The 15162-nt window shown below is 43.7% G+C and overlaps 1 protein-coding gene across 5 annotated transcripts in view; it reads right to left on the reverse strand.

The window, feature by feature from the left end:
- UGT8 (UDP glycosyltransferase 8) overlaps window positions 1-15162 on the reverse strand; it is a 174338-nt gene that overhangs the window by 30671 nt on the left and 128505 nt on the right. For 4 of the 5 annotated variants that reach the window (XM_029077043.2, XM_007670172.4, XM_007670173.4 and 1 more), the window contains exon 2: window positions 10624-11447. In XM_029077043.2, coding sequence (XP_028932876.1) covers window positions 10624-11445 — 822 coding nt within the window. In that variant the 5' untranslated portion in view covers window positions 11446-11447. Of the gene's footprint in view, window positions 1-10623; window positions 11448-13432; window positions 13585-15162 lie in introns of those variants that run through there. The other variant, XM_001507679.6, reaches the window with a different exon arrangement.

Genomic DNA, 15162 nt, shown 5'->3' on the forward strand with positions numbered 1-15162 from the left:
ACAAACATTCAAAGACACTGTGACACACACACCACCTTCCTTAAAATTTGCTGAATACCAGTTTAGAGATCCTACTTTAATTTTTTTCTTCTCACAGAATCATGTTGCTCTGAGCAATATGAAGATCCTAAACACTTTACTAAAACCTAAAGACTACTTTTTAATGGTATGTGTTAGGTGCTTACTACGTGCCAGGCACTGTACTACATAGACTAGATCATCCAGTTGGACACATTCCACGTTCCACATGGGACTCATGCTTAATCCCCATTTTACAGATGAGGTTACTGAGGCACAGAGAAGTGAAGTGCCCTGCCTAAGGTCACATAGCAGACAAGTGGGAAATCTAGGATTAGAGCCCAGGTCCTCCCAGGCACATGCTCTATCCACTAGGCCTCGCTGCTTCTGAAAAGTAAAATAAAAAAAAGAAGAGCCTGAAACAAGAGTACATCAACTCCTCCATTTGATCTTCTAAAACATTCATGAATTGATTTATCCCACAAAGTAGCAGAGGTAATATTTAAGTGATTACTGTGTGCTTCGCATGTTCTAAGTGCTAGGAGAGAACACACAGGTAGAAGACATTGTCCCTGCCCCTCCGGGGATTCACAGTCTAAGACAGGGAATATCATATCTAAAAATTTTCCTTCCCTCATCCCCTATGGATGCTTTGTAAGCAACTATACAGAATTACTATTTGACCGTAGATATTGGTAACTCTGACAGTCCACAGAGTTTGTCCACATGTGTCGTGTGGAGTGTGTGATTAATTGCTGAATTGGGATAGTTTGGAAAACCCATTCAGAGAATTCAGGATTTCAGACAAAAGCAGATTTTAAGGTGAAATAATAATGATGATAATAATTGTATTCGTTAAGCATTTACTATGTGCTTAACACCGTGATCTAGCTACTAGATGCCCGAGTAGATACAATAATCAGGTCTGAAAGTACTTAGGACCACAGCGTGGCTCAGTGGAGAGAGCCCGGACTTAGGAGTCAGAGGTCATGGGTTCTAATCCCAGCTCCGCCACTTGTCAGCTGTGTGACTTTGGGCAAGTCACTTAACTTCTCGGTGCCTCAGTTCCCTCATCTGTAAAATGGGGATGAAGACTGTGAGCCCCACGTGGGACAACCTCATTACCTTGTATCAACCCCAGTGCTTAGACCAGTGCTCGGCACACAGTAAGCGCTTAACAAATACCAACATTATCACCCAAGGGCTCACAATCTACGGGGGAGGAACAAATTACCATTTTACAGAAGAGGAAACTGAGACACAGAGATGTTAAGAACACAGGCCGGCGAATCGGAGGACCTGCATTCCAACCCCAGATCTGCCACTTGCTCACTGTGTGACCTTGGACAAGTCACTTTCCTTCTCTGTGCCTCATTGACCGTATCTGTAAAATGGGGGTAAAAAGTGTGTTCTCTCCATTTCAGTCAGCCCCATGTGGGACAGAGACTTTTTCTGATATGACTGGGGTGTATTTACCCCAACGCTTGGTACTGTGTTCGGCAGAAGTGCTTAGTAAATACAACAATTATTGTTGTGACGGGCATTACTCTGATTCCAGGGGTTGTGTGTACTCTAGCATCACTAGTGCCAGGGCTTAGTGCAGTGCCTTGCACATAGTGAGTACTTAAATACTATAAATGATCATTACTATTAGCGAGGCTGTCACGATTAATACTGAACCACATTTTCTAGTAAATCCACTGACCACAACGGAACAGTTACTAAAGCAATTCCTTATGATAATGCTCTGCCTTCGGTGGTTTTGTGATAGCCCTCTTTCCCGCGGTGACAGTAACTGCTAGGTTTACCTCGGTTTAACTACTTTCCCTCCTCCACCTTTGAAGTTTTCCACTAACTTGATAAGAGTCACTAACGCTCATTTCAATTTAGCATTTGTATAGAAAAATCTATTTAACATAGATAATGGCTGCTCCAAAGCCAGGTTCCTTTTTGCTAATTAGGATGTAAATGATCACCCTAAAGATCAAATACTGTCTTTGCCTAGGGGTACAAAAAAGCACAACTCAAATCTTTCACTAATGATGTTTACACTGTTATTTGATCTTGTATCTATGTTTTTACAATATTTACCTTGTTTCGGTCAATTTTTTTGGACGATGGGAATGTAGTAATGCAATCTGCCCTTACCAGTTTTTTTTAAAAAAGTATTTGTTAAGCACTCGGCATGTGCCAGGAACTATACTAAGTGCTGGGGTAGATACAAGTTAATCAGGTCCATGAACCACCTGGGTTCACAGTCTTAATCCCCATTCTACATATAAGATAGCTAAGGCATAGTGAAGTGACTTGCCCAGAGTCACAGATGGAGCATTTAGCAGAGCGGGATTAAAACCCAGCTCCTCAGATTCCCAGATCCAAGCTCTTTCCAGTAGGCCACACTGCTTCTCACATTCACTTCCTTTAGGAAACTATAGTTCACCAAGTACTAGCTGCACGGAATCAACTGGGGGTTGTTGATCGGTGTATGGGAATATTAGATCTTTTCAGAAGAGAGGTTCGGGATTCCTAGAAGAGACCAAAGTAATGCCACGCTATTTTCTAGTTGAATTATCATATTTTGCTCAAGCCTCCCCAGCACCGGCATTCTCAGAACTCGTATGGCTGAAGTCATGACTATATGAAAAAAATAATTTCTTATTATTCTTAGACAAAAATGGTATTGTGTCATTCCCACTATGTGAGCTTTGTTCTACTGGAGTTTCTAATTAGCTATTCTTAGCACAAGTTATTGCTAAATGCACAGCTGGGACCGAAGAGCAAATTCCCAGCTGGCAGTAACCAGTGGTGCCTAATACTGGTTGTCGTCCCCCCCCCGCAAATAAACAACATCCCAAATACAAATATAATGGGACCAAAAATCTGAGGCTGCTTCCTCTTTTCTGCAGACAGAAGACTTTATCAATCTTCCTTTTCCATATCTGGCTGTGCAAAAAATCCTAAATTAGTAAAAACAGCAAAAGACTGTCCTGCAGTATGCTATTCAAGAAGAGTTGCTTAGGATAAGAAAAATTGTTTAAATTAATTTTTAATTTATGAATTCCACTTAAGAAAAAAATGGTTTTACAGAAGTGGGAAAGTTTTAAAATGATTTTAAACAAACGGAACGGGGACTGACAATAAAATGAATGGTTCGAAAGCTCTTCGGGTTCATGCTGATCCACATTAATAAATCATAATAATACTCTGTTCTGTAAACTCTTGTCCATTTTCATTTTAGGTTGAAAATCAAACGGTTGGTGGTATAAATGGTGCTCCTACTTTGCCTTTTTAATTTTATTTCAAAGTCGAGGGGACCGTAGATTTGGACATGTTAACAGGAAATATCGTTGCACTTAAGTGATTTCCTCATGAAAATGAAAATATAGATTTTTGTGATGTTTGCTAAAATTAGAGTTGATGGCAATATATTTCTGATTTGTTCTATGTGGATGATTTGAACGATCAAGAGCATTTTTCCATTGATCTTTTTGAAGACATAATATGAACGTGAAGGTATCCCTAGCTCACTTTTGCCACTTACATAATCATCAGTCATAAACACCCTGGAATTAACTGCCCTGGACAGAGACTTGTGGGAGGAGGAAGGGGTACTCCTGTCAGATCTAAGAACCCGATACTTATTTTTCATTTCAAAAATCCTTACTAAGAAATTCCCATGAAATCATATTCATTTGATTCATCTACCAAAGCCCAGTACTCCAATTTCTTCCCAATTCCACTCTCCCACACCAAAACCCCCCACAAATATCCCCCAAACACTCATGACCTTGCCAATTAAAAAAAGCCTCCATTCAGAGATGAAGATAACAGGTCACCAGCCAGGGAATGATTTGACATAGAGCCCAAAGATTCCACTTCATCTTCAAACCTACGTGTTTTTTAGGGACTGGTTTTCCTTCACCTCTACTGGGAAACTAGAACTAGTGAAGTTTTACTCTCGGTCGCTGCAAAAGTATGTTTCTGTGAGCACGGATGAACACGGAGAGTAAATGGAAGAGCTGGAGACTAGCACTGCCTGTCTCGTTGTTCAACAGATGCTACAATAATTCAGTGTGCGCTCATGTGGAAAGCGCCGGACTTTCCAAGAACTTGGGCACGGATGAAAGTTGATTTTGCTAATTGCTAAACCAGTTCCCGAAGAGAGAGTTTCTCACCACCAACCCCTTGCCAATGTTCTCTCTTTGGCCTGGAGCTTCTTCCTCCTTCATACCTGACAACATCACTCTCTCCACCTTCAGAGCTTTATTAAAATCACACCCCCTCCAAAAGACCTTCCATGACTTCCATGCCCTCATTCTGCCTACTCACCCTTCCTCCTGCATCGTCTATACATTTCGATCTGTAGCCCCTAAGCGCCTCATATTCACGCCGCCCTAAGCCCTACAGCAGTTATGAGCATATTCTTACACAATGTCTTTTCCCTTACTGGCAATTTATTTTAATGTCTGTCTTCTCAACTAGACTGTAAGGCCTTTTTTTAAAAAAAAAAAATGGTATAAAGTGATTACTATGTGTCAAGCACTATACCAAGCGCTGGGGTATACTCAAGATAATCAGGTTGGACCCAATCCATGCCCCACATTGGGCTCCCGGTCTTAATCCCCATTTTACAGATGAGGTAACTGAGGCACAGAGAAGATAAGTGACTTGTTCGAGGTCATACAACAGACAACTGACAGAGCCAGGATTAGAATTTAGGTCCTCTTACTCCCAGGCCCACGCTCTTTCCACTAGACCATGCTGCTTCACCTTATAAGTATGGATCGTGTCTACCAGCTCTAAGGCTTTTATTCTCCCAAGTGCCTAGCACAGTGTCCTGCACACAATAAGCACTCAATAAATACCATTGACTGATTGACCGCCTTAAGTACCACAAAATTTAAGGTCAACAGAACATAAAAAAGGCATTACTTGGTCCACCTAGTCTTGCCTTCTGTGTCTGACCAAGTCAACAGGATGCTTGGGTTCGTCCTGGATATGCACCCTAACATTTAGGTCTGTAAGGTATCACAACTAAAGCATTTCTTTCTACATTCCCAACATTCTTTCTCACAAGCGTCTGTGAACCACTCTTCCATCAATTTATTCAAATCCCTCCAGAACTGATCTCTCCAATGTGTCCAACGTCTTCCGCTATACAAATCCACACATTTACCACTCACTGTAGCTGTGACGTGACTTTTAGTTCTGTTTTGAGAAAGGTAACATTACTATCACTTGTTATAAATGGTGTGGCCCTTCATACAGATCAAGGAGCAAGAAAAATATTCATTTGACAGTCAAGATTCCTCATTGTGCCCTGTGAGTCAAACTAAATGAAGGCTGGAAGTGAAAACTAAATGAGAATTCCCCATGATACCCGCAGAATCTAGCTGTTTGTTGGCAGCTCCAGTGCTCTCTGTACCTAATAGTCCTTCAATAAATTCTGTTGATTAGGATGATAAATGTTGTTCCCCAGGCAGTGTGAAAAGCTCTGACATTTCATTTCTAGAAACAGCAATTTACAGCCTTCTCTTACAGCATTATTTGGTCCCAAGGACACCAATACATTGGGTAAGATACTACTCTTTACTAGAAGGCAGTATAGAGTGATACATTACACTCAACCTTTAGAGCAGTCTGCTCCATCTTTCGCTACCTAAACACATCTCCTTTTGTAAAAGTCACAGGCCAGGACCCACCTCCTTCAGAAAGTTTTCTTCTTCCCAACTCCACTCACCTTCCTGCCTTGCATCCCAATCCCAGGACTGAGAAGCAGCGTGGCTTTGTGGACAGAGCATGGGCCTGGGAATCAGAAGGACCTGGGTTCTAGACCCAGCTCCCTCACTTTTCCGCTGTGTGAACTTGGGCAAATCACTTTACTTCTCTATGCCTCAGCTCCCTCATCTGTAAAAATGGGAATTAATACTATGAGTCCCATGGTATCAATGTCCAACCTCATTAGCTTGTACCTCCACCAGTGTTTAGTATGGTGACTGGCATATAGTAAGTGCTTAACAGAGACCATTTAAGAAGAAGTCACTCACACTGTAATTACGTTCAACTTTACACTGCAAATATATTGTTTTATATTGCAGTGTAAAGTTGAACATATATACATATGTACAGTGCTCAGCACAAAAAAATGCTTAATGTCATTACATATAATTATATCGCTTGTTAAAAACTTAGTATGTGCCACGCACTGTACTAAGCACTGGGGCAAATATTTAGTCCGGTCAGAGGCTCTGTCCTATAAGTCTAGTATCAATCATATTTATTGAGGGTTTACTGTGCTTTCAGTGCAAAGCACTGTACTAGACACTTGGGAGAGTACAATATAACAGAGCCGGAAGGCACATTCCTTGCTCACAACGAGTTTAGAGTCTAGAGGGGGAGACAGCACCTACCCTTTTTTCTGTTGCCTGCAATTTTTTTGCTCCATGAACCCTTCTTTTTGCCCTTTTATTCCAGTGGCCTAGTAGAGGGATATCAGAAGACCTGGCTTCTAATCTCTGCTCTGTCACCGTCCTGCTGTGTGACCTGGGGTCACATGATAATGATAATAAATAAATAGATTACAGATATGTGCATGTGCTATGGGGGTGAGGGAGGAGGTGAATACGGGTGCAAATCCTAGGGTAAGGCTGACACAGAAGGGAATGGGAGAAAAGAAAAATGAGGGCTTAGTCAGGGAAGGGCTCTTGGAGATGTGTCTTTAGTAAGGCTATGGAAGTGGGGAGAGTGAACATCTGTCAGATGTGAAGAGGAAGGGAGTTCCAGGTCAGAAGCAGGACGTAGGCGTGTCACTGCTGCAAAGATTGAGTCTGAGTCCTCCTCCCATATATTCACTTCCACCGGACTTTTCCAGCTCAGCTGACAACATCACTAAGTCCGTCAGACTCGTAGTCTCATGCGGGACAGGGACTGTGTACAATCTGTTCTCACTGTATCAATCTCAGGGCTTAGTACAGTGCTTTCTTTTTGCCTTTAAAATGCATTTATTAAGTACTTACTATGTGTCAAGCACAGTTTTAAGCACGTGGGTAGATAGTAGATACAAGATAACCCAGTTGAACATACTCAGATCGGGACTCACAGTCTAGCAGAAATAAGAGGAAGAACAGGAATTGAATAACCATTCTGCAGTTGAGGAAACAAGCACAGAGAACTAAATGACTTGCCCAAGCTTACATAATAATAATAATGTTGGTATTTGTTAAGCGCTTATTACGTGCAGAGCACCGTTCTAAGCGCTGGGGTAGACACAGGGGAATCAGGTTGTCCCACGTGGGGCTCCCAGTCTTCATCCCCATTTTACAGATGAGGGAACTGAGGCACAGAGAAGTTAAGTGACTTGCCCACAGTCACACAACTGACAAGTGGCAGAGCTGGGATTCGAACCCATGACCTCTGACTCCAAAGCCCGTGCTCTTTCCACTGAGCCACGCTGCTTCTCCAATAGGCAAGGGGCACAGCCAGGATAGAACCCAGATCCTCTGGCTCTCAGGCCAGTGTCACCAGTTCTATTTGTCCTTCCTTCACAATATTTCCGGAATCCACCCCTTCCCTTCTATCTAAATGGATACCATGCTGGTCCAAGAATTTGGCAGATCTCCACTTGACCACAGTCTCTGTCCCACAGGGAACTCGGTGTAAGTAGGAGTGAGAAAAGGTATCAAATTCCCAGAGATGGTGGCCTAGTGGAAAGAGCAGAGGCCTGGGAGGGAGGGGACCTGGGTTCTAATCCTTGCTCCATGACTTACCTGGGGTGACTTTGGGCAAGTTACTTAACAGCTATGCCTCAGTTTCCTCATCTGTGAAATGGGGAAATCTCTTCTTCCTCCTACTTAAACTATGAGACCCATATGGGACAGAGACAGTGTCTGACATATCTTGTCTCTACCCCAGAGCTTGGCATAGTGCTTGGCATATAGTAAGTATTCAACTCAATTATACTAACGATAATAACGTTGGTATTTGTTAAAAGACTTCCCCGGGTCACGGAGCAGGAAGGTGACAGAGCAGAGATTAGAAACCAGGTCTTCTCATCTCCCTCTAGTAGGCCACTGGAATAAAAGGGCAAAAAGAAGGGTCCATGGAGCAAAAAAAATGCAGGCAACAGACAAAAAGGGTAGGTGCAGATATCATCATCTTTATAAGCTGTTTGAAGGGAGGGCATTTTTATTAGGCGTAAAATGATCAGCTTGGTAAAACTCAAAAGGAGGAAGCTGCATTAATATTTCTAGTACAATAAAATGGATACCAGGCCACACAATGTGTGTGCAGTACTTACTGCCTCGTCTTAATTTCCATGGGGGGTATTTCTTAGCAAACAACAGCCCATCTTTCACTAAGACACACTCTTCTACTTGTAATGTCCCTCTCCCCTACCCGCCCCCAGCTGTACTGGGGCATAATAGAGACTTGGTTCAGTCACGGGCTGCTTCTTCTCCTCAAATCTGCCAGTGTCTGACCATTCACGTACTGATGTTCGGAAGAATTCACGGGTTCATTTTCTGAGACTCCGGACAGTGGCATTTTCAGCAACTTAAGCCACAGAGAATCGCGGGAACGGGAGAAGCGGTATTACCCCAATTTGATCGGGGCCCTGATGTTCACACTTTTTCACTGGTCAGCCCAATAAAGGCCCTCAAAAATGCCACATACCACTTAGAGAACTCCCTCCCTCCACTCCCACACTCACACAAGGTATATGGGACAGGGGACAGACCTGCTGAAGAAAGAGACTCTCTGCTGTAAAACCAGGCAAGCGACTCCCTGCGGCCCACAGATTTCTAGACCGCCTATTTCTCCATTACTTCGGCCCTAGCGGCCAGTAAACAATCTCAGCAGGAAAATGAGAGGCTGCTGGATAACATCTAGCCTAACTGACCACCATACAATAAATCTCCATTTTACAGATGAGAAAACAGAGGCACAGAAGTAACTTGCCCAAGGTGTCGGCAAGCGGCATAGTCTAATGAATAGAGCACAAGTCTGGGAGTCATAAGGACCTGGGTTCTAATTCCAGCTCTGCCACTTGCCTGCTGTATGATCCTGGACATGTCACTTCACATCTCTGTGCCTCAGTTTCTTCATTTGCAAAATGGGGATTGAGACTGTGAGCCCAATTTGTGGGACAGGGACTGTGTCCAACCCAATCTGCTTGTATCCACACCAGCACCTAGTACAGTGCATGGTGCACAGTTAAGCGCTTAAATACCACAGTTATTATTCTTTATTAGATCCCACAGCAGACAAGTGGAAGATCTGGGGTTAGAACCCAGGTGCCGTGCCTTCGGGACTGTGTTCTTTCCATTGGCCACATCACAGCACAGGAGGGAGGAAGGAAGGGAGGGAAATGCCAATAATTGCAGTTTTGACTCTACTTATTTTATTGCTTCAAAAAACAAGCACCTCCACTCACCTTTATATTGTCACTATAATCAAATAAATTTGATCAAAAACAACTGCTCCTTTTAAGCCATCGTCTCAAATCAGCTGAAACTAAATAAAAAAAAAATACAAGAGGGTTGATCTGACTCACTATATTCACATGAGCTTTGCTGTCTATCGAAAGGCCCACAAGTTTAAGTAACTCAAACAATAAACTGACACCATACATCACCACCTTGTATAACACAATGTGCAAAGTCTATCTGACACACTCAATTTTTAGGTATCGCACGGTCACAGTGTGAAGGAACAACCCCTTCAAACCGATCAAATCAGATAAACAGAACTCACACCGAATCTAGCCCTACGTGGCTCCTTCCCTCTGCCCCAGGGTCTCCCAGACCACCCGAGAACCAAACCCAAAGCAACACAATCACCTACTGAGTTTGCAAACCTAAATCCAAACCTGAGTTCCTAGACCAAAACGGGCAGAATGAGGAACTTCTTTGGTCTCCAGGATACATGCGATTTCTGGTAGGTGATCAGTCGCTTACATTCATTCATTCATCCAGTAGTATTTATTGAGCGCTTACTATGTGCAGAGCACTGTACTAAGCGCTTGGAATGTACAAATCGGTAACAGATAGAGACAGTCCCTGCCCTCTGACGGGCTTTCAGTCAAAACGGGGGAGACGGGCAGACAAAAACAATAGCAATAAATAGAATCAGGAGCAATACAATAGGACACCAAAATGTGCTGCATAAAGATGGCGATGAAGCAGCCAACTATCGAGACCAACAGGCAGGCTCCAGTCCTAAGACGTCGGGACCGAGAACATGTGCACTTGAATTGATTCTAGTGACAGGGGTTCATGTGTAACGACACCTACATTCTTGCATCCCTGCTGGCCATGTTCACACTAAGGCATAGAGTGCAATGATCTAATAGGAAGGAAAGCTGCAGCACATTGCCAAAAACCCATTTCCTAATACAAGACACACTGGGGACTTCTGTCTATGCCTGTTTTCAGAGTTCTACTATTTACTACCACCATAAAATCCTCTTCGCTTCCCTCCTCCCACTTCAGACTGCCAGAGAGCCCTGTGACGGTATTTCAGAGAAAACAGATATCGACCACAAGTTGAATCTCGGAAATGAAGCTCTTGGATGCCAAGGGAATTACCGGAGAGTTCGGCAAAACTTACTTCTGGCAGTTGGCTGGCGGGTCTGGTTAGGATTCCCCCCACGTACACGACATTGGGCAGCGTGGGTCTCGGGAACTCCAGGGCTACGTCAGTACACAGCATCCACAGGCTGGAGCCGTGCACCAAGTCGTACATAGATCTCTCGGGCTGCAGGTTGTATTTCTGCATTATCCTCTCGTACTTCGGAAGGACCAAAAAGCTGACCCCGAATCGGGAAATGAGGTAAACGCCGGTGTTTTTAATCCTCTCGAGCAAGTTCATGTGGTCCGTTAGGAGCGAGTTAAATTCGGGAACGTACGACAAGGGAGCGGGAGCCCCCACCTCAGCCGGATACCAGAGACCGGTGGAAAAAACAGCATACTTGACCCCTAAAAGATGAGCTATGACAAACCCACACATCTCATTGGGATCCACCAGCAGCAGGTCAAACTTCTCCTTCTTCAGGCTCTGCATCAAGGCCTGGTTCCCCACCATCATATCACAGTTCTTGGAATAGTGGTCCAAAATGTCAAACAGCTCCAGGGCCGTCAGCCTCCCGGAGAAAATGTTCCGCATTTTGGACTGGAGAAACGCATCTGAGGTGGTGCTGTTAAAGATTCCCGGATAGCGTTGGAGTCGGTAGTGACTCGAGGCAGGGATGTCACGGCCTTCAGAGAGAAGGAACACCGTCTGATGGCCTCTCTCGTGCAAGGCCGAGGCTAGAGTCTTGAAAATATACATATGGCTCTCAAACATGATAGGCGGCACGATGACGATTTTGGCAGCCCTGGCTGTCCCGATGGCACTCCACAGGAGTAGGAGAAACAGACTGTAGGTCTTCATAGCTGAAATGACAAGAGGGAAACCAGTCAACACCGACGAGCCATCCAACTTGGATTATTTATACATCAGTAGACACCATGTTATCCAAGGCTAAGAGAGGCAAACGGCTTGGAGTATTCCACCCTTCTTCTAGGAAGAACTGGAAAGTTACCAACTCGAAAAGTCTCACAAGGCAAACGAGGGTAATGAAAGCGATCACTAGCCCGATTTCACAGATGAAGGAAGTTCACGAAGCTCAGAGCTACCACTTGATGTCCAAAAGACAATGGGTAGCCCATCCCAATGGGTGCGTGACTGGGAGCCTGGATGGATGTCAGAATGGGACGCTACCAATAACTTCGGTTTGTGGGGAAAAGAGAGTCGCAGTGCGATCACGAAATCTCATCGTTTCAGACAGAAATCAATTTAGCTTTAAGATCCGGAATGATCTGAAGAGTCACTGAATAGTTGCCTAACACTTTAAAAGAAAGTGAAATAACTGAAACCTCTCTCTCATTTCCCGTGTTCTCCCCCATGCACAAACACACACAATTCTCCTCACCTCCACAATGAGGATTAAATACCTTGCCTCTCTCACTGCATTCATGCTGATGGTTCTGTATTACCCCAGTGATTAGTTCAGTGATTGCCACCTAATAAGTTCTTCAGGAACCTCCAGTGTTCACCTCCACAAGAAACAGAAATTCCTTACTGTTGGCTCTAAAGAATTCAATCAGTTCACCTTCTCCTATCTTATGTCCCTGGTTTCCTGCTCCAACCCCAATCGCATACTTCATTCTTCTAATTCTAATTTTCTCAACATACCGCAATGTGTGGTACACATACTATCTTGTGTCCAACCTCTCGCCCAAGTCCTGCAATACCCTCCCCCCTTCATATCCAAAAGAGGATCACTATCCCCACTTCAAAGCCTTATTAAAATCACATCAGCCCCAAGAGGCCTTCCCTGATTAAGTCATTTTACCCCCTACCCCTCCCTTCTGGGTCGCTCTGCACTTGGATTATTCACCCCTTTAAATACTTGGTATTCACCCTACCCTCCGTTCCTCAGCAATTACATATCTGTCTGTAATTTATTTCTGTGCCTGTCTCCCGCTCTAGTCCGTGAGCTCCTTGTGGGCAGGAAATGTGTTTACCAATTCTATTGTACCGTACTCTCCCAAAGCGCCTACTACAGTGCTCTGCACACAGTAAATGCTCAATAAGAGGGAAGCAGTATGGCGAAGCGGACGGAGCGCGGGCCGGGGAGTCAGAAGGACGTGGATCCTAGTACGACGTGGATCCTAGTCCTAGCTCCGCCACTGCAGGAATTTCCAATGGCTGCCCGTTCACCTCCACAACGAAGAGAAATTCCTTACTGCTGGCTGTGGCTGCTGTGTGACCTTGAGCAAGTCAGTTTATTTCTCCGTTCCTCAGTTACCTCGTCTCTAAAATGGGGATTAAGACTGTGAGTCCCATATGGGACAGGGACTGTGTCCAACCCTATTTTCTTGTAATAATAATAATGATGGCATCTGTTCAGTGCTTACTATGTGCCAAGCACTATTCTAAGCATTGGGGGTGGGGGGGTACGAGGTAATGAGGTTGTCCCATGTGGGGCTCACAGTCTTAATCCCCATTTTCCAGATGAGGTAACTGAGGCACAGAGAAGTTAAATGACTTGCCCAAGGTCACACAGCTGATACGTGGCGGAGGCGGAATCAGAAGCCATGACCTCTGACTCCCAAGCCCGTGCTCTTTCCACTGAGCCACGCTGCTTCTTACCAGCACTTAGTACAATAGCTGGCATATAGTAAGCACTTAAATACTGCAATTACTTATAATCACTATTACAATTATAATGACAATAATAGTAAGAAATACCATTAATTCACCACCACAATTATTATCATTATTATTAAGGTAGCCAGAAGCACAGCTTTATAGCAGAGTCTTGCTTTTTCAGCTGGCCTGTCTTCCTATCCGGTATGGATTCCATGCTAAATACCTTTATATCCAGGATTTTAACGCTGAACATCCAGTCTTTCCCTCCGCCACCAAGTTTCACAGCTCAGACGGAAAGCCCATTTAGAGAGGGACCTGGGAAAAGATCTGGAATAAGTCAGGGGGCTGAGCACCCCCCCATCCGGAGAAATACTCTAGGATGGGCCAAAAACTCAGACGTACTCCCGCAAAATGGCACAAGGGCCGGGCGTAACATGTGTGACGTCACTTGGGGCCTCTTGGCCCAGTATTTATGAGGGTTGTCATGGTCACACTAGGGCCTTTCTGACTGGGGTTAAAGCCTCTCTCAGAAATTTGCGGACTGGCTTCCAGCTTTTTAGAACGTGTCATTCACAGATGACAGAGTGAACTGTAGCATGCTTCACTGAAAGAAGACAAAAACTAAGTGAGGCTTAGATTCTGACTTTCTCACAATTTTGAAAAGTCACAGTTTCAAAAAGTCAGAAAATCAAAAGACAAATTTTGACTGTCGGCATCTCAACACAGCTAAGGGACGCGGAGAGGTGATGCCATAATAGAGCATGAATCTCCAAGTATTTTATTAGCACTTAAATACTTGAAGCTCAAAAGGTCTAACAAATCTCAAATTGAAAGGTCCTTTTGGCACTTCAACATTAGCCTACTTTGGCATCTCTGAAGAATGACTGAGGTGATTTTAAAATGGGAGAAAAAGAAAAAGGCCACTAAAAATCAAATGTTCCACACAAGGGCCAGAGACATTTCCGGTACAACTTCAGGTTAGAAATTATGACTACCTAATAGACATTTGAGGATTTTTCTGAAGGAAAAACATGAAAAATGGCCCTTGCTATTTCAGCAGGTCCCCAGAAAGGTTCAAAAATAAAGAAATCAAAGTGGGGAGTGACTGTAATGTTTGAAACAAGGGCGTGTTACCCAAAAAGGAGGGTGATTTAATGTACATACTGTTAAAGTCAAAAGTTAAATATTAAACCATTTAGAAATAGATCCACACAAAGGAAATGGGGCATACCCAGCTTTGGAAGAATAATCTACCCACCTCAATTTAAACGCATCAAAACGTAAAGCGGAAATGTCCTTGTTTACAGCTGAAGAAAACGAAAACTGGGAATAAAATATCGGTATAGACAATGCTAGATGTAGGACTCAGGGTCAAAATACAAACAAGACTGAATGATTGTGTTCATTTGACTTTAAATTGAAAGGCAATATCTCTCCTCTGAATTTCAAATATGCATATTGGTCATTTTAAATTTTGTTCAGACCAAGTGAAAACTTAAGGTATATATTGAATAGTTTAAGTAACGTGGTGAGGATGCCCCCCCCTTTAGCTATCTCATTTTTCTCTCCTTCACCTCCTACCCGTCTTCTCAGCCTCCTATAATTTCCACTTCTAACTCCTATCCTCTTCCCTAAAAAAGGGACATAAACCCAGAGGTATAGAGGTATAGCACGAACTCAGGAGTCGGATGACCTGGGTTCTAACCCCGGCTCGTCACTTACCTGTGTGACCTTGGGCAAGTCACTTAATTTCTCTGTGCCTCAAATTCCTCATCTGCAAAATGGGTATTCAATACCTGTTCTCCCTCCTACTAAAACTGTGAGCCCCATGTGGGACCTGATTATCTTGTATCTACCCCAGCACTCAGTACAGTGTTTGGCACATAGTAAGTGCTTAACAAATGCCATTTGTTAAATTTTATTACTATTATTATTATTATTAAGATCCCTGAC

The sequence above is a fragment of the Ornithorhynchus anatinus genome, chromosome 12 (assembly GCF_004115215.2).
Source record: "Ornithorhynchus anatinus isolate Pmale09 chromosome 12, mOrnAna1.pri.v4, whole genome shotgun sequence".
Taxonomy (NCBI): domain Eukaryota; kingdom Metazoa; phylum Chordata; class Mammalia; order Monotremata; family Ornithorhynchidae; genus Ornithorhynchus; species Ornithorhynchus anatinus.